General features: G+C 41.1%; 1 protein-coding gene across 1 annotated transcript in view; it reads right to left on the bottom strand.

The window, feature by feature from the left end:
* Positions 1–18,968, bottom strand: part of RGSL1 (regulator of G protein signaling like 1) — a 73,993-nt gene that overhangs the window by 7,525 nt on the left and 47,500 nt on the right. Inside the window, exons 10-19 of the mRNA XM_081121547.1 lie at positions 17,655–17,717; positions 17,006–17,228; positions 14,783–14,890; positions 12,143–12,248; positions 9,020–9,213; positions 7,520–7,637; positions 6,998–7,112; positions 5,339–5,479; positions 5,033–5,159; positions 1,590–1,761 (exon numbers count right to left, since the gene is read on the bottom strand). Of these exons, the coding sequence (XP_080977673.1) occupies positions 1,590–1,761; positions 5,033–5,159; positions 5,339–5,479; positions 6,998–7,112; positions 7,520–7,637; positions 9,020–9,213; positions 12,143–12,248; positions 14,783–14,890; positions 17,006–17,228; positions 17,655–17,717 (1,367 nt within the window). The remainder of the gene's footprint in view (positions 1–1,589; positions 1,762–5,032; positions 5,160–5,338; positions 5,480–6,997; positions 7,113–7,519; positions 7,638–9,019; positions 9,214–12,142; positions 12,249–14,782; positions 14,891–17,005; positions 17,229–17,654; positions 17,718–18,968) is intronic.

The following is an 18,968-nucleotide window of genomic DNA, read 5'->3' as shown; positions in this document are numbered from 1 at the left end:
TGTGTCAGATAATATGCTAAGTGCTTCTCCAAGTGTATTTCTTCATCGCCAACTCCCCTATTTATCCCATCCTCCTTCCCTTACCCATCCGGACCTCTGACTGCTTCAAGGGCTAAGCGCTATCTTGCTCTTTCTTTCCCCTCCTGTGCTGACCCTCTCCCAATTACTACCAGTCTTTGAAGCAACATATTCCTTTTATTAAATTATTAAATTTTTTTTTACAATTGTTAAATATATATAACATAAAATTTACCAGTTTAACTGTTTTGAAGTGGCATTAAGTACATCCACATTGTTGTGTGATCTTTACCACCACATTCTCCAGAACTCTTTCATCTTCCCAAACTGACACTCTATACCCATTAAACACTAAGTCCCATTCCCCACCTCCCCCAGCCTCTGGCAGCCGCCACTCTACTTTCTGTCTCCTATTCTTTTAGGGACTGTGAAATATCTGTCAGTTATATCTTATCTTGATTTAAGTATCCAGGCCAGTTAAAATTTTAACAATTTAAAGCCATCCTAATAGTAGAACACCAGGTTTTCTCATATCCATTCATGTATTCAGTCAATGAACATTTTTTATTAAGTGTTTACTCTGTGCCAGGCACAGTTCCAGGAGCAGAGATTCAGCAGTGAACAAAGTAAACAAAGTTCGGTTTTCCAGGAGCTCACAAAGAAGATGCATAAGTAAATAGGTGAATAATTAAATATCCAGTAGAGGCTATGAAGACAACCAAATGGCATGATGTAATTGGGAAGGGAGCAGGCACTGAGACTCAAACAAGGAGAAAGAAAAAGACAGTTATTTGAAGCCAGCTCAGTGGGCAGGAAGGAGCAGAGTGCAGAGCCTCAGAGCTGGAGCCTGGGACAAGTGGCAAGTAATAGGAGGTGAGCTGCCAGATGCAGGTAGATAGAATTAGTAGATAGCATTATAGGGATAATATATACAAGAAAAATATGTGGACCCCCAATTAGTGGAATGGCTTTGGCTTTACATCAAAAGTTTGACAGGTGAGTGTACATTAATATGTTTTAACTTAAAAAATGTCTGCTTGATATCATGTATATACACACACACACACACACAACCTTAATTATTATAATTCCTTGCTTTAACTATTGGTCCAGTCCTGGCCGAGTAGCTCAGCTGGTTATTGCGTTGTCCTGATAGGCCAAGGATGCAGATTTGATCTCTGATCAGGGCACATACAAAAAGCAACCAATAAATGCATAAATAAGTGGAACAACAAATTGCTGTTTCTCTCTCTCCCTCTCTAATCAATAATTTTTTTTTAAAAAAGAACTATTGGTCCAATGGTGCTACATAAGAGGATTTATATCATATTAATAAATAATAATATGAAAGGGTTCCACATCCTGGGTATAAGTAAGTGCATTCAATATTGGAAACTCGAGAACACTGAAGAGATCTTAGGGCCCAAAGGAAAAAATGGTGGAAAGTGATACAGTGACAGCATTCAGTGAGATTTTCAGAAATCACTGTGCCACTTACAGGCCACTCCCGTCTTTGCCAGGAGGTACTAAGCATGGAAAACCATAAGGGAAAGGCAAGATGGGAAACTTACTTCTCCATTTCAGAAAAGAAATATAAGTCATTGAGGGCAAAGTTGACAGTGACAACCCTGTGGCTAAATATACGACGCTTCATAAGGATTACATCTCCATTCTCCTCTCCACTCTTGACATTTGAGTGATGTGGGGATGGGCGTCCTGATACATTTGGTGATGCAGGGAAATCTGAAAAAGAAAGAGGAAGGAATTAACTTCTAACTTGAGCAAGTCTCTCTTAAGCCTGAAGCCTTCAATCTGGGCATCACTAAAATGAAAGAAACTATGGACCCACCTTAGGGCCTACTGAAATAGTGACTCCCTGTCATTCGGCTCAGTCTTTCATTTGGACATGAAGGACTGCTGCTGGAAAAGCCATCCGCTCAGATGGTATGACAACATATGTACCAAAAAAAAAAGATCAGCTGAGTATTGAAAGCTGTCTTCCTGGCTCTTGTCTAATAGTGATAGAAGCACACTGTAGTTATGACAATCCCTAACATTTCTGCAGAAACAAAATATGCAGAAGTGACCTTCAAAATAGAGTGTGTGGTTCTGATGATGCTTCTTCAAGGTTTATCAGGGAAGTAGTTTAGAAGTAAACTGGGAAAGCAGCACAAAGAAAAAGACAAAACAGGGAGAGTAAAGAAGATAATTAAGAAACAGAGGGTAGGAAGCTAGAATAGAAATAAGACAGGAATGAGTAAAGGAGAGCGCAGAAGACTCTAGAAGGTTTGGGTTGTGTCTCAGAAAACTAAGAGGGTTATTTTAGAAAGTTTCTTGACTAGGATATATTCAAAGAAATCAACTCATAAGGATTCAGGGCTGAGAAGAGAACATTTTGGGGCTGGAACTGACAGGTAGACCCTAGTTCATTACTTGGCTGGGTTTAAGAAACTGTCTAGTGGGATTCTTTTTGATGGGAGGGTAACTATAACAACAGTCAATAAATACCTAGCACCTGTTGTGTCCCAGGCACTGTGCTGGGTCCTAGGGTTACAAAGCATAAGGTCTCTCCCAACTATCTTACAGTCTCTCTTTATCTCTGAGATTTGAGTTTGAAGGGGAAAAAAGTCTGAATAATAGTGAATATTGATATGATAGTCATGGATTTTAGGAAAGAGTGTGCTAAATCCACCCAAGAAATCTGGGTGCAGTTGTATGCTCATAAATCTTCTCTGGTAGGGGCATGGAAGACATGATTTGTATTATTTGTCCATTTCTACAGCAAATGCTCCCACTGTGATTGATTTCAATCTATTGATGGTTTGTCAACTGACTCACAAAATACCTAAATGTTTAATAATTGACTCTCAGTTGGGCTAAGGTCATCAGGGTGCGTTTTGTGTGTGTGTTTTTTTTGAAAGCAAGACCCAATTATATATGCTGGATACAGGAAAAGCACTTTAAATGTAAGGCTCTAAATAGGTTATAAGGAAAGGAATGGGAAAAGTTATATATGCTAACACTAATAAAAGAGAAGTTGCAGTGGCTATTTTAATATCAGACAAAGTACATTCCAGAAAAAAGAATATCACCGAGGATAAAGAAAGTCCTTTCACAATGATAACTGAGTCAACTCACTGGAGGACATAACAATCCTGGAAAAGACTATAGTGATGGGAAGCAGACCACTGGTCCAGTAGATCTCCCATGGAGCTTTAGAAGCACCCTTGTTCTTAGGCTTGCATACAATGCTGGGGATGTAGAAGGTCAAAGGACGGTGAAATTGGACTTTCTACATCCTGAGCATAAGGGGTTCAGTTGATTTTACTTAAAAGAAGAAACCAAAGAGCTAGAACTATTCTCCTTTTGAAAGTGTGTTTTTATTGTATTTCAAGAGAGAGAGAAAGGGAGTGAGAGAGAGAGAAACATCAATGTGGGAGAGAAACATGGATCTGCTGCCTCCTACATGCCCCCTACTGGGGATTGAGCCCAAAGCCCAAGCATGTGCCAGGACAAGGAATTGAACTGGTAACCTTTCGGTGCATGGGTTCACACTCATCTAACTGAGCCATGCCAGCCAGGGCTAGAACTATTCTTTAATCCTAAATGTTTGGTTGTGAAGCAGTCCATAAAAACACATACAAAACCTTTTTGCAAGTTAGAAAATAAAAATAATAATATTAAAATTCCAATACAAAAATAGACAAAGGACATAAACAGTTCAAAAAGAATACAAGTGACCAATAAATAAAGGTGCTCAAATACCACAAGGATGATACATTGTTCTTCATCTACCAGATTGGCAGTTTTAAAAAAAAATGTATAACAGCCTGTGTTGGTGACAATGCAGCCCTTATTTTATACTGTTGGTGAGAGTTTAACTATTGCAATGGTTTTAGAGGGCTGCAATCAAACTATTTTTAACCATTTACCCATTACTTCTATTTTTTTATTTCACAGAAACAGACAATTGCAAAGTATGCAAGTTTTGCAGCATTGTTTGCTAAAGTGAGATTTGGAACAACTCAAAAGTCTTCAAGAGAGAGACACGATTTGTCACTATCAATCCCTCCAGTCTCATCTCAGACACTTTTCCCATCTCATTAATCTCTAGTCCAACTGGCCTTAAAGTTCCTGAACTGCACCATCCTCTTTCCTATTTTAGGATTCTACGCAGCCGTAGACATCACTCCCTCCTATTTTGCATGCTTAACTTGCTCATCCCTGAAAACTCAACTCCATGTCATTTTCTGGGAGAACTCTCTCCTGATTCTCCCCCATGACTAATTAGGGTCTCCCTGCAATCATCATTGGGACCACACATCACAATTATATAATAATAGCAAGAATACTGGCTAGCCCTTTCATAGCACTTACTATTGCCAGGAGTAGCTCTAAGATGCTTTATATATATTAACTCGCTTAATCCTCACTGTAACTCTCTGAGATAGGAACAATTATTTCCATTATTCTATAGATGAGGAAACTGAGGCACAGTCACTTTCACAAGGTCCTTCCGTTAGAAAGTGCCAGATTCAAACCCAGGAAATCTGGCTCCAACATTTGTGGCTCTTATTTTCTGCCTTGCCCTCAAAACTGGAGGTACCTTGAGGGCAGAGCCCATGCTGCATGTTCACTACCGTATCCCCAGCACCCTGCAAAGTGCCTGCCACATTCTCAAAAAGCGTGTTGAATGAATGAACCAAAACTATTTAATAAATCTCTACTACAAAGAAACAATGTTAAGAAAATAGTTTTGTAAAATGTGAGATCTCACACTGCTTTAGACTAGTCATTCTCCCCCCTCTGGCTCCCTGGGCAGAAGCCACTGGACTCCCATCCTCTCCAGGCTGGCCTGGGCTTGCCTTTGCACCCAGGACCTGGGCTTCTTGCTGGACCCCGGGCTGACGCAGGCAGGAATGACACAGAGCCATAGCTCTGCAGCTTCTTCTCTGGGCCAGCCCTGCTGCTGAAATCAACAGGGAAGGTGGGGAGAAGTAGAGACGTGACTTACTTTCTTTGTTGTTTATTTCCAGGTGAAGATATTCTTCAAATTCCTGGCGCATGTTGACATTGGACAAATATCTGCGGCATTTGCAAAAGCTCCTGATAAAACTCACCATTTTCGGCCAGCCTCTCTTCTGGGGAAAGAGAGAGGGGTATGACATATTCATTAGTACAGCTGCTGTGCACTGGGAGTCAACTATGGGCCGGGACTTGACATTCTTTACATGCAATCCTCACAACACCTCCTTTAAAAGGAAGAATTTTAAGCTCCAGTTTAAAGCCCAGGAAACTTGGGTCAGAGAACTTGTATAACCTTCCCCAGATTAAGCAGCTGTTGAGTGGAAGATTCCGGCTTCAACCAGGCGTGTCTGGGGCCAGTGACAACGCTCTTTCTACCACAGTCTTTCAACAGTGAAGATTTAAGATGCCGTGATTGGGACAAGAGGTGTGAGAGCTAAAAACAGGAAGAAACAGAGGACAGAGGTAAGTACGACTCACAAGAAGGGGATATGGCTCAGGCAGATTTTGAAATGTTGAAAAAATTAGGAAACGAGCAAAACCATTTCTAAGCATTAAAAAAAGGAAAAATAATTAGATGCACATGCGCAAATTTATTTGGTAAGTTTCTTCACCCATTTCTTCGTGGATACCGAGTGACCCTTCTCCAGTTGGTTTACACCTTAAGAAATTGGTGCTGAGAGCCAGAAAGCATCTTGCTGATCTAGTTTAGTTGTCTCATCCTACAGGCTGGCACCTCAGTAGAAGCATGGCTTCAGAGAGCCAATGGTGAAGTTCAAAAACCACTGGACTTAGGATCAGAAACTTTGAGTCTGGAGCCTACCTCACCCCGATTGTGTCGTTTGGGTCAACTTACTTAACCTGTGCGTCCATGTCTCCGCATGTAAGATCGAAACAACAGCCTTCATGGTTGCGGTGTGGGTTAGTGATGACATATGGAAACCCTAATACAGTGCTTAGCACAAAGTAGGCGTGTGTACATGTTGGTTTTCTGTTTATCTTTTCTTATCTAAGAGCAACGGGAAGACATGAAATTAAAACAAAGCGTCCTGGTTCTGGGTGCAGCATTCCTTCCAACGTCCTACCTGATCATTCTTGGTACCCTGACATGGAGTTAATTCATGTATGGAGGAAATAAAAAGAAGAAAGGCAAGGGAGGCCCATTTGCACCTCTGGAGTACTGGATCAATGGGCATAGGCATGATTTTCAGAAATACCGGGCATGATCTTTGGAGTCAGAGCTGGGCTCAAATTTTTCTGATATGAACTAATTCTATAGTCCATTGAAGAAATGATAATTATCAAGAGACCATTTAAGATTATTTTAATTTTTTCCTCAAGCCGTATGAAGACTCTCCTGAATGACATACCTGTGTTCTCTTTCTTCCCTTTTTATCTCCTCCAGTGGGAGAAAGGATGAGTTAGATGACTGGTGAGTCTGGAAGAAGGAAGTGGGTGTGGTCTGCTCGTGGCCCTTTGCATTCCCCCTCTGGGAGGTGTTTGTCTCCAGGACCCAAGTTCAGGCCTGCCCTTCCTAGGACAGTAAGGGGCTCACCTGGGTAAGAGGAGGCCTGAGTTGTTCCATTATGCTATAGTGGATGGACATGCAAATGTAATTTGGGTGCAGAGAGAGGATTATCAAACCCTTTTGGCTTCACGGTCATCCCATGTCCTTGAAAGTAGCTTTCAGCAATAAAAAACAAACCTGACATTTTGATCTCCACGAGTCCCTGTGCCTGTCACAAAGATAGTAAAGACAGGGACTTCCTTAAATTCCACTCTAACGGTTTCTCTGAGACTCAGATTCCTCCTTCGTAAAGTGGGGTTTTAGAAACCTACCCCAAAGGGTAGTTGTTTTGGTAGCTAACAGTGAAACTCGTTCGTACGGTTGGCAAGGCCTAGGCAATGGTTTTCTTGTCCCTGGTGTCTTGTCTTCGTTGGCTTCCTCACTGACCTGGGATTCCTGTAGGTGAGTTGCTGGATTCTTAGAGGGCTTCCTAGGCAAAGTTCGTACTTGAGTTTGTGGTTCCTGAGGAATAGCTGGGAACAGCTCTTGGTAATCTTTAAACCTGCCAGAAGGAGGCCGAGAATGTCAAAGAAGGCCAAAGCCTGACATACCAAAAGGCAAACCTATCTCTGCTTTTGGAGGAAGCCAAAGTGGAAATTGGGGAACATCAAGATATTAAAAAATAGTCTTCTTAAAATTTCAATCCTTTGCTAATGTTAGCCTATCCTTCCCAATAAATACTATATTGTTCCTTGTTCAGGAAAACAAACAGAAGTGTGTGTGTGTGTGTGTGTGTGTGTGTGTGTGCAGGTAGGTAAGAGGGTTCAAGATAAGTTGGGCTTTCTCTTTGTAAGGAGGCACTGACAATGAACTTTGTGAGTGGATTATGAGACTTTTTGAGTCATGTGGCTTTCAGGAGCCAGGGAGCAGCTCTGGAAAGGTTCACTGCCTTCACCAAGCAATACTCACCACGTTTCTTCCAGAGATTTCATGACAAAGCTCTGGAGTGCTAACAGTGAGGTTGTGCTGACACGGCGCATCTGAGAGATTTCTTTGACGATAGGGGCATTGCACTGCAGCATTTCTTCTAGAAAATGGCATAGGGAGGGAGGGAGGGAGAGGAAGAGGGAGAAAAAAAGGAAGGAGAAGGGGAGAGAGGAGAGAGAGAGAGAGAGAGAGAGAGAGAGAGAGGCCATCGTCTCTTGTCTACCATTTCTGAGGTAGTTGGTGCTTCTTTCATTTTAGTCTTATAGTCCCTTATTCTCAATCTGGTTAGGCTCTGAGCTCTCCACAGTTTGAAAATCTCAAGCGTATCTTTGGGATGTTATGTGATGGTGTGTTTGTAGAGCAAATACTGTCCTATTCTAGTTTAGTTCCACTCAAATCTCAGATAAGTGTGTAAGGGAATAAATGTTTAAAAGATTCATTTCTGCAGCTAGTTTGAAGTTTTAGGTTTAGGAAGAGGGCAGAAAGATAAAGGATTAAAGTTAATTGCTGGAGCAGATGGGAAATCCAAGATTACACATAAGTAGTGTAAGGGCAATACGATTTTTGTTCAAAGACTACAGTGTTCATTAATAAGACTTGAAAACTTACCAAGGACAGGATCTGCTTACTTTTCTTCTCTTCTAGCTCATTCAAAACAATGTACAGAAATTGATATCTCAAGACTTAACAAATACCTATTTCTTATAAGATCTGACAATTTTACCTCTTTTTCTATTTTTATAAAATCTATAACCTTATCTTGGTTTACCACAAGCAAAACACACACACACCATCAGTTCATCTGTGTTAAAATAAGAGACTTCATCTTCCTTACTTTGCTTGTTTACCTCCAAGATGGAACCAAGCTCACCCCCCCCCCCTTTTGTTTGCCTCCAGACTTACAGGTCAATACTTTACATGCAACTTCTGCTTCTGGCCAAATGAATTTACTTGGGTGAGATTTACCCTCCCACCTCAGGCAAGAAAACAAGGCAAAATTTATGAGGATTTTTCAAAGACACAGTTCTGCTTCCTGGCACAACTACCTTTATAACCTATGAGTGGTAGACACTCCAACTTTGCATACAGCTTAATCTCTTTTCTATCTAATTCCAATCTAGTTGACTTGAAGGTCAAGCAACTTGAGTTTGAATTCAAGTTCCATCAATTGGGTAAGTTAGTTAGCTCCTCTGTTTGGCCTTCTTCATTAGTCAAGTAGAACTATTTATCCCTACCTTATAGGGATTAAATAAAATCCTATTTTCAGAGCTGCAAGTGTCTTACACTTGGCTTCTTTTACTAGTAATTTACTTTGGATTTATTGGTGGTTCTCTGCTTTCACTCTTTGTCTCTTAACCTTTGTCTCAATACTGTCCCATGTGACCCCTACTCTGTTAGGCTCTCTTAAGACAGGCTCTTTTCCAGACTCTTCTAAGATGCTAAAGAAAGAAGCAAACAGTATAAGGAGAAGAGGCTGCATACCAGGAGAGAGTGTGCCATGGAAGAAAGTCTTGACTGTATTTTCAATAAGAGACTTGCAGATCTTTTCATTTGGCTCATTACTGATCTTCTGTATGGCTATCAGGAATTGCAATGCACTATCTGCGTTCTGTTCTTTGAGGAACTCCATGAAGTACTCCAAGTGGTTTGCATTTAGGAGGACTTCCGTCAGGTTTCTGGAAACAAGAAAGCATCATTGGTGGAGAGAATGGGATGGTGACCCTGAATTCTGCTCTAGTTAGGGAATGGGGAAGGTCTTCTCCCAGGCCGTGGGGCCTTTAAGTATGTGTGAAGACCAGGGTGAATGAATTGCTTACTCTGTTTCCTCGGAGATACATTTTTATGTGTCCATCTTAAGTTTGGTGCAGTCATTTGACAACCCCAATGAAGAGGAAAAGTATTTTAAAGGGGATAATTTCTTTTCAAGGAAAACTTCTTTCTACATTATGGATTCAAAACAACCCCTAACTGGCAGTCATTTCAGTGAGGTAGAGCATGAGTAATCAGCAGTTACTGATCAATATTTCTAAATTTCCTTTGCTCATCTCTTTTTCACTGTTCCTTAAACATAGGTGCCCCTAATGTTTCATCCTCAATCCTCTTGAGTTTTGCCTTATGATTTCCCCCCTGAGTAATCTGCCTCCTCTGTGGCTTCAATTTTCATTGGTATGAGGAAGTGGTTTCAATTATCATTGATATGGTGAAACTACGTTTCTAGTCTTTTTGTCATTCAATAGTTAACTATGATGTGTCTAGGTGTGAATCTTTTTAAGTTTATCCTACTTGGAATTCCTTAAGCTTCTAGTATGTTTTGACTAAGTATTCAACAATTACATATTCAAATATTTTTCCTGCCCCTTTATCTCTCTCCTAGACTTCCATTATTTGTATCTTGGTGTTCTCGATGGTGCCTCACAGGCCTCTGAGGTTCTGTTGATGTTTATTTTTTGATGCTTTCAGACTGGATAATGTATGCTGAGCTAATTTCAAACTCACTAATTCTTCTGCCAATTCAAACCTGCTATTGATTCTTTCTAGTGAATTTTTCATTTCAGTTATTGTACTTTCCAACTCCAGAGTTTTATTTGGTTCTATTTTTTGTTGTTGTTGTTAACCCTCACCTGAGGATATTTTTTCCATTGATTTTTTTTTTTTTAAACATATCTTTATTGATTTCAGAGAGAGGAAAGGAGGGGGAGAGAGAGAGAGATAGAAACATCAATGATGAGAGAGTCATTGATCGGCTGCCTAGCCCACAACCTGGGCATGTGCCCTGACCGGGAATCGAACCCCAATCTCCTGGATCCTAGGTCGATGCTCAACCACTGAGCCATGCCTGGCCGGGCCCATTGACTTTTTGAGAGAGAGAGTGGAGGGATGGGGGGGAGAGAGAGAGAAACATGGATGTGAGAGAAACACATTCATTGGTTGCCTCTTACACTCGCCCTAACTGGGCTGGGGATCAAACCCTCGACCCTTCAGTCCATGGGCCAACACTTTAACCACTGAGCCAAACCAGCAAGGGCTATTTGGTTCTATTTTATAATTTTTATCTTACCCTCACCTGATATTTTCATTTGATGAGTCATTGATATTTTCATTTAATGAGTCATTGTCGTCATACTTTAATTTTTTTAAATATGGTTTTCTTTAGTTCATTGAACATATTGCTTGGAAGTCTTTAGAAAGTCCAATATCTGAATCATCTCAGAGACAGTTTCTAATGACTGCTTTCCCCACTCTGTGTTTGAGCCATACTTTCCTGTGGGTATTTTCAGGGTGTAGGGTGGGAGGTATGTATCATAATTTTTTTAAAACTGAAACTTTGGATGATATAATTTATAAAGTTCTAAAATTTTTTGACAGGTTTGTCCAGTTTTACCACTGTTTTTATGGAGAGACAATTTTTTGAGGTTCTTGCTCTACCATTCCAGAAGTCTAATTCCTCATCTTCAGTGTTTGTTTTTTAATCTGTATCTTCCTTTGTATATCTACTCCCACTATTAACTTCAGGTTTTTAATATCACTCGCCCAAACAACTGCAACAACCTTCCAACTATTAGTCCTGCCTTCAGTCTGAGTCTCTGATTCCTCATACTATTATCACTATGTCTACCAGGGTAATATTTTTAAAACCCATATACTAGGTGTTTTTGTTTTCTTGCTACTCTTGTTCCAATAAACCCCCATGAATCCTTATTGCCATTTAATCAATATAAATTCCTTAATAATTCACTCAAGACCTTCTTTCAGTTATTTTAGTCTCAATCTAGCTTTCTAATTTTATATTTTATGTTCATTCTCCCCATGCATTCTGTGCTTTAACACCATTGGACTATTTTCAAGTCTTTGAATACCACTTTCACGTTTTTGAATTTATCTCTTTGTGTCATTTCTTTGGCTTGGAAGGTTTAGCCCTACCCACAAAATACACCCATTTCTTTGCAATTTAATTCCTCCATGCAGATGAGGGCCCCTTTTGATACTCTTAAGTTTTCCTAAGCCTCAGTCAAAATTTTCTTCTTCCATTATGCTCTCATACTAATTAGTCAATATTTTATCATAACATTTTTAAGGCCAATGAACTAAAGTTTATTTAGTTATGTATTAGATTAACAGTAAGGACTACGCTATATGAATAAAGACTATGAATATGAATATCACAGAAGTCTTTTCTAAATCATATAATCACAAGATCATTAAATTCTATAAAGGATAGAGGTATATTAACACATGTACAAAGGTGTTTATTATGGTGCTACTGATAGCAATACAAAAACTGAAGATAATGTAAATATCCATGAAAAACATATAGTTAAATAAATCATGCTACATTCACACTATGGAAGGAGGTAGGCCTAAACCTCCTATACTGACATCAAAGGATGTCCATAAGAGTTTGTTATGTTGAAAAACTTATTGTATAATATATATTGTATGGTGCCAGGTTTAGAAAATGAATAATGATTTAAAATACTTAGTATGTGTGTGCATGTGTGTGGTAGTTGAGAAAGAGTCTAGAAACTAACACACAGAGAAATAAGTTCATGCTGAACTCCAGGCCTGTGCCTGGAGATACTGGTGTAACCAGATCCTTTGTCTTACCTGGGTCTCATCGAAGGCTTCCTGACAACAGTAATCTTTTTAAAGGATGGTTTCCTATTTGTGGATGAACATATCCTTGGTTCTCTGAAAATTTTCACTGTAAAATCTAATAAGAAGTCACAAAGTTGGATAACACCATGCTACAAAGAACACTGCAGAGAAGGAGGGACAGAGTAGCAAGAACATTTCCCAGACATCGAGGGCATGTGGAAAACCACAGGCCCACAGCTGCTGCCATCTCAGGCCACTGGTGCTAGGGCTGCACAGGCCTTTAGTGCATAAGAGATTTCAGGAGGATTTTAACCCCTGACACTAATAGCGGTTCAGGCTGTATTATTTAAGTCCGTTGGCTATTAGACCTAGAGCCCACCTTCCTCAGAAGACCGCTGAGACCCAGTCTGTCAACTTCTCCTTATCATTTCAACACCAAGCGGCATCCTTCCCCCAATCAGCCATTTTCACTAGGCCATACCCCACATGCCAGTCTCCTTGGACACCTCTGCTGTGCCATCCTAAACCCTTCCAAGTGTCCCCTGGAACTCCTGCTTCCTAATCAGCAAACTCACAGGTTCTTGCTTGACCTCTTCATTAAGAGTTCCTTCCACCTTCTTGCTTTAACAGAAACCATTCCCTTTCCTTGTGAAGGACACCAGATCCTTGTGAGGACAAGCTTCCACAGCAAGCTTCTCAAGTGGTGTTCTGTCACACCATACACAACTTGGAGTGGGTGTCGGGTGCCCTGTTGCCATTTAGAAACTGTTATTTCAAAACTATGTTAAAACACTACTATTAAATAATGACAGACGCCAAGCATTTTAGCATTCAAAGAGCCCTTTGAGGTTGTTAATATTGTAGAAAGTAATGCAGACTTTTTTTATTGGCATTAAGTACAATCCAGACTATGTAAGACCAGATATCAAAAGAAGAAAGAAGGAAGGAAGGAAAGAAAGAAACCTGCCAATAAAAAACACCTAGAGATGCTGGATAAAAGAATAACACACTTTTAAACTCGTAAGTAAGCTTGTAAAAAATTAATACAAAATAAATACAAACAGGGAGATTAAAGGAAAGAGAAGGTTAGAAACCAGAAGGGTAGGCTGATACCAAGAGTTCACCTGTCTCAGGGGCATCTGCAGTGTTAAAGCCCCAATGGCACAGAAGGCAAAGCCACAGGCCTTAGAAAACGGGCAAAAAAACCTTTTGCCACTGCTTTTACTTTCAAGGCATGGGACAGTTATGACGATTGCTCCTGAGAAATACAGCAGAGCTTTTGGCAGACTCTCAGGGCAGAGAGAGTAAAACAACAAAGGAGAAGGGGCCCTGAAAAGCACCGAAGGCTTTCAGCTGGGACCCCCAAAAGTAAGGAAAACCAGAGCAAGCTCATTCATCAAAAGGAATGAAAGCTAGCTCTGAATCAATGCTATCCCTCCATGGATAAAGGTTACCTGGCTGTGCTCGTTCAGTATGTGTCAGAAATAAAGGAAAATGCCATCGCCTAGAGCCTCAAGTTATCTATGCAAATTTTTATAACAATGTTCACAAATAAAGCAGAAGCGACAAGGTATTTAAAAAGATTCTCCAAAACCAAGGAGAAAAAAGATGGCATTTGAAATAGACATGGGAAATCCAAATATGCACTTTAAAATAACTATCATCCATTTAGTTTAAGTAATTCAAAAGAGAAAAAAAATCAACATAGACCGAATACCACAAAAAGAAAAAAAATAAATTCTAAAAAGAAAAAGGTTAATGATTGAAATGTAGAAAATTGAGAATTAAGAAATAGGTAGGATGACAAATTTTAGATAGCTGAAGTGAGAATTGTTGAACTAGGAGTAAGATCAAAAGAAGATACCGGACTGAAACATAGAGAGAAAAAGTAAAAAAAATACAGAATAGGGCATATGGAACATAGGGCATGTGGCTAAAATGATGAAAATATATATGATAAGATAAGCAGAAGGAAGAAGGAAATAGAATGAAGCAGGACAAATACTTGAAGAGAGAATAACTGGAATTTTCCTAAAACTGACAAAAGACATCAAGTCAGAAATGCAAGAGGTCTTGAAACTCAATCTCCTTCGGGGAGTTGCCTCCACCAAAGGGCACTGCCGGACCCAAGGTCATATCTGCCCGAGGGGCAGCCACACCCCAGATGAGTCAATGTAGATGCATAAAAGTCCCTTGACTCAATCGGGGACAAAGCTCGGCTTCCGAGCTTCCTAGGGGATCTGCTAGGTCTGCTCTGACTGCCTCACAGTCCAGCACCTACCTCTGCCCAGACCTGCGTTCCTCACTCCCTACAGGAGTCATCTCCAAGAACACGCCCAACAAACTCCTTCCACAAATCTCTGACTCCAGGGAACTTCGCAGAAGACCAATCTGCATTATTTAAAACCCCAGAATGAGAACTAGGCAGGGAGGTAGGAAGGAATGTTTTCATCCCTGTACTCAGGCCTTTATAATCGAATCTCATTTCCATGATGTCCTTCTGTGGCCTTGGGGGGGGGGGGGGGGACAGGTCTGATCAGCCCTCATTTCAAACAAAGCATGGTTCCTCTTTTGGCTTATGGCCTATCGAGTTTGGAGATGCTTTCCTACCTGGCTGTCTCAAATCTATCTGTGGGTTTAAACACTTACCCATTTTAGGTGCTTTTTCGCAATATATTTTGTAGTCATCGCTGATCTTCTCTATGGCCACCTTTGGATACTTATAGCAGAGTTCCTCAAAGGACATGTTTTCTATGTCTATCAAGTAGAGAAAAACAGGGGGGAGCCTAGTTGACCACTTTGGGGTCAAAGATTCATATACTTTTGTTAAAAGTATTGTCTTTAAAATGTTATTTAAGTACAACAAGTGCTTTAATGGAATGTTTATACACAAGGAATACAAGTTCCCTAGGACAAATTAGAAGCAAGGAAATACAGCCTCCCCTCCAGGGTGGGAGGATTCTGCCCTTCCTGGAGACCCCTGACCCATGGAGACTTTCTGCCCAGTCACGCACAGCTGGAACTCCCCAAGGCAGTCTAGTACTTTCTGAGTCATACTGGTGGAGTCCAGAAGGAATTGGAGAGTGTGGACTCACAGAAGTCAGTTGGCCTTATGTCAATTGTCACTGTCATTATCGTCTCTCAAAATGGGGTATCTGGCTGTAATTGTAAGAGTGGTGGATTATTTCTGCAGTGGACCCAGGTTTCTAGTTCTCCCTTGCTGAGCAAACTTGGGCAACCTTTTTGCTTTTCTAGGACTAATTTTCTCTGTGTGAAAGTTGATAATATTCTGGTTCTGGTGCTCTGAGAGTTTATGGTGCAGCCTGAGTGGAGGCATCAATCTACTGGGCAGTCAGGGCCCCAAGATGGGCAAATGCACAGGAGGCCCTTGTCAGGTCAAACCTGTGCTCCAAAACAGGAGTGGTGGGTGAAGTAATCATGTGTGCTGGGAGAGAGAGAGGGTGGTTCCCTCTCCTCCTGGCCATCCCAGACAATCCATGGCCACTAAAGAAACGCCTGTTGCCCTGTATATGTGTGGTGAAATTTACCAGCTACCCTTTCTCCCACTTCTCTCTAGATTTCTGGGATAGGTTCTGGAATGTTCAGGATTTAGAGAGAAGGTGAAACTCTGAGGTGAAACAGAAGGCCTGTTCATGATAGATTTTTTTTTTAAAAGATTTTTTAATTGATTTTGAGAGTGTGTCACATTTTTTAGTGTAATCTAGCAAGTACTACTTGTTGAGCACCTGTTTGCTGTGTAAATGCATTACCTCCAACACCCTCAACAGCCCTGCAAAGTAGGGGCCATCAGCCCCATTCCACAGATGAGGAAACGAGGTTCAGAGAGATGAGGTAGCTTCCCTAGGCTCATGAGTGAGGGAATGGTAGAACTGAATTTTCAAAGCCTTGGCTCACTCTTGCTCTATCTGTTTTTCAAAGTGTAGTTCACACGACTCAACAGTATGTCAAAAAAATAAATTGAATCATTTCTGGCATTTACAAAACAAAATAGAATAGGATAGAGATTATTAGAGTACATCACTGGTTTGTGAAAATATTTTTGTATCTATATGCACACACATATAGATATATAAGTATATGTCCCCTGAAGTCAAATATATTTATTGCGGATCAAAGTGTGAGAAATACTGCATTATCCTGACTGCCTCAACATAGACAATTAAAACAATTTGTTCGATTTGAATAACAATGGCTAACATTTATTGGACTTGTACTATTGCCAAACATTGTGCTAATAGCTTTCATAGATGATCTCAGGTCATCTTCACAACAAGCCTGTTATTATTCCCCACTTACAGATGAGAAAACTGAGGTTTAAAGAGAGGTTAAATGCATTGCTCAAGCTTCCAGAGTCATTAGTGGAGCTCAGATGTGACCCCAGGCCTGTAGGAGAGCAGAGCCTTGTGCTCCTCTACAATTCTCTCCACTGCCGGGGTGGGCTGGGGTGTTATGTTGGGGAAGGAGGGTAGCTGTTAAAAATAAATGCACAGAAATGCTTTGGACTGGATTCTGGGGAAGGGGCAGTGAGGTAGAAGGTGCTTATCAGATGCATGAGATGAAGTGTTCAGTTCAACTGCAGCGACGCTGTGGTGGGCATGAGTCTGGCTGCACTCTAGTGCTCTGGCCCCCTTCACAGCCAGTAGGAGCTTCTGCAGTCAGTCAGTCTGGATTCAGATCCTCTCTGCCACCCCTTGTGTGACCCTGGGGTGGTCACTGACCCCCCTCTGTGCCTCAATTACTCAATACTTATCTCAGGTTATTTTGAAGAGCAAATGAGGTCATCTTTGCATTGCCTATATGTCAGTGTTGCTTATATGTCAGTGTCAAAAAAATTATGGTGACTGCCCTCACCTGCCAGAAACACTGGAGACTTCAGTTCTACCTGGAGAGACCCGCCTTGTCTCAGGTCCTCAGTAGCTAGTTTTTGCCACTGCATAGAATCCATTTCCTCCATGTTAGCCAAACCCTGGCTTAATGCCAGGGATTCCTCAAACCTCTTATATAGAAGAATGTTCTCTTTTTTGTTTAGTAAGTCTCTCTTATGCCTCCCGGTGCTGATGAACTTGCTCTGAGTCTAAGAGAAGGGGGAGGGGGCAAACAACATTTTCTACAGGAACTAGAGCAGAAGCAAGACTTTTGTAAGAGCCCAGTCCTCCTGCGTCTCCCTGTCATGCAGACTTAGGCTGACGCTTTTCAATTTGTTCAGAACCATTGCTCCTTGACACACCAACCCCCTCCCTTTTCTAATCAAACCACTTTCTATAAGGGAGAAATTCTATATGAATGTGACTCCTTCAAAGTCAGCTCATACACTTGAGTCTTTTTCCTTGAGAGGTTTATGTTTAGAACATTAGGGACCATGTCAATCCCCACCCCAGTTGCCTCTAGGAAAAAAAATCAGCCTTTCATTTACTTTAACAAATAAGGCTTCTAAAAGAGCAGTTACTCTCTTTTCTTCCCTCAACCTCATGATTCCTCCCCAACTCAAAGCCCCTCCTACTGAAAACGTGAGAAACCAGTAGTCCTCTTCATCCAGAAATTCATCATACCAGTGGCTGAGTATCTGCAATTGAAACACGGACCTAAGTGTTAGGAGGTAGTGCTCAGCTTGCTGCATCTCGCCTGCTAGTGTTCACCTGGGGGAGGAGTGGGCTGCAGACTCTGGATTCTCTAACTTGGAGATACCATGGAATAGCAAACATTAGCCATGACCCACCAGGGGGCAAGTCTTTGCCTTTCTAAATATGGCAGCCCCTCTCTGAATCTCAGAGGATAGTAACCAATATTTATTTAAGAAGAAATACAGAGGCCCAGCCAGGTGTGGCTCGGTGATTGAGCATCGACCCAGGAACCAAGTGGTCAAGGTTCGATTCCTAGTCAGGGCACATGCCCAGGTTGTGGGCTCGATCCCCAGTGCAGGAGGCAGCTGATTGATGATGTTTCTTCCTCATCGATGTTTTTATCTCTCTATCCCTCTCCCTTCCTCTCTCTCTAAAAACCAATTTAAAAAATAAAAAAAGAAGTAAAAAAGAAGAGATACAACAAATAGTTTACTGAAGGACAAATATTTGACATCTTGTACATCTTTGTTCCTTTCCAAAGTATGATCTCATCTGATTCTCAAAATGGTCCTGAAACCAACCATCTCCTTTTGATGTGTCTACTCTTAATATCTCCCACTTGAATGCCTTACCCACTTGTGAAGAATGTTTCATTACATTAAAATAAATAAACAAACAAAACCCAACAATAACAACAATAAAAACCTTTGAGTTAGTGCTTAGCTAGGTTTATATATTTGTACTCTTACATTCATTCATGTATTTATTTGATGAATACTTTCTGAGTGTCTCCCATGTGCTAGACACTGTGCCCATTGCTGAGAATATGCAAATCAATATGCTACAAGCTGGGTCCTCAAGGAGCTCACCTTCTAGCATGATGAACAGCAGTATGACACATGCCACCACAGAGGTATGAGCAAAGTTCTTTGGGAACAGAGAGGAGGGAACGCATTTCACAAAGGGCAGAAGGTCCCTGGACTTCCAGTACTGAAGAACTGTGCACAGAAGAGCTTTGGCTGTGGATCCACTGGACTGATCTGGTCCTACACTACCCAGATGTGCGACCCTGGATAATTATGGTGTACTGGAAATTGTGTTGGACTTCCAGCCAAGAACTTCTGGGTTCTGCCCCTGGTTCCTCCACTAGTCTGCTGTGTGCCTTGGGCTAATCCACTTACACTCTGAGTCTCATTTTCCTTACTGTACAAGTGACAACAATACTACCTTGTCCGCCTCTTGGAGGTGTTAGG

Source organism: Miniopterus schreibersii (genome assembly GCF_964146895.1).
Source record: "Miniopterus schreibersii genome assembly, chromosome: 19".
NCBI classification, from domain to species: domain Eukaryota; kingdom Metazoa; phylum Chordata; class Mammalia; order Chiroptera; family Miniopteridae; genus Miniopterus; species Miniopterus schreibersii.
The sequence above is the reverse complement of the archived record's forward strand: the minus strand, read 5'-3'. Positions and strand labels throughout refer to the sequence as shown.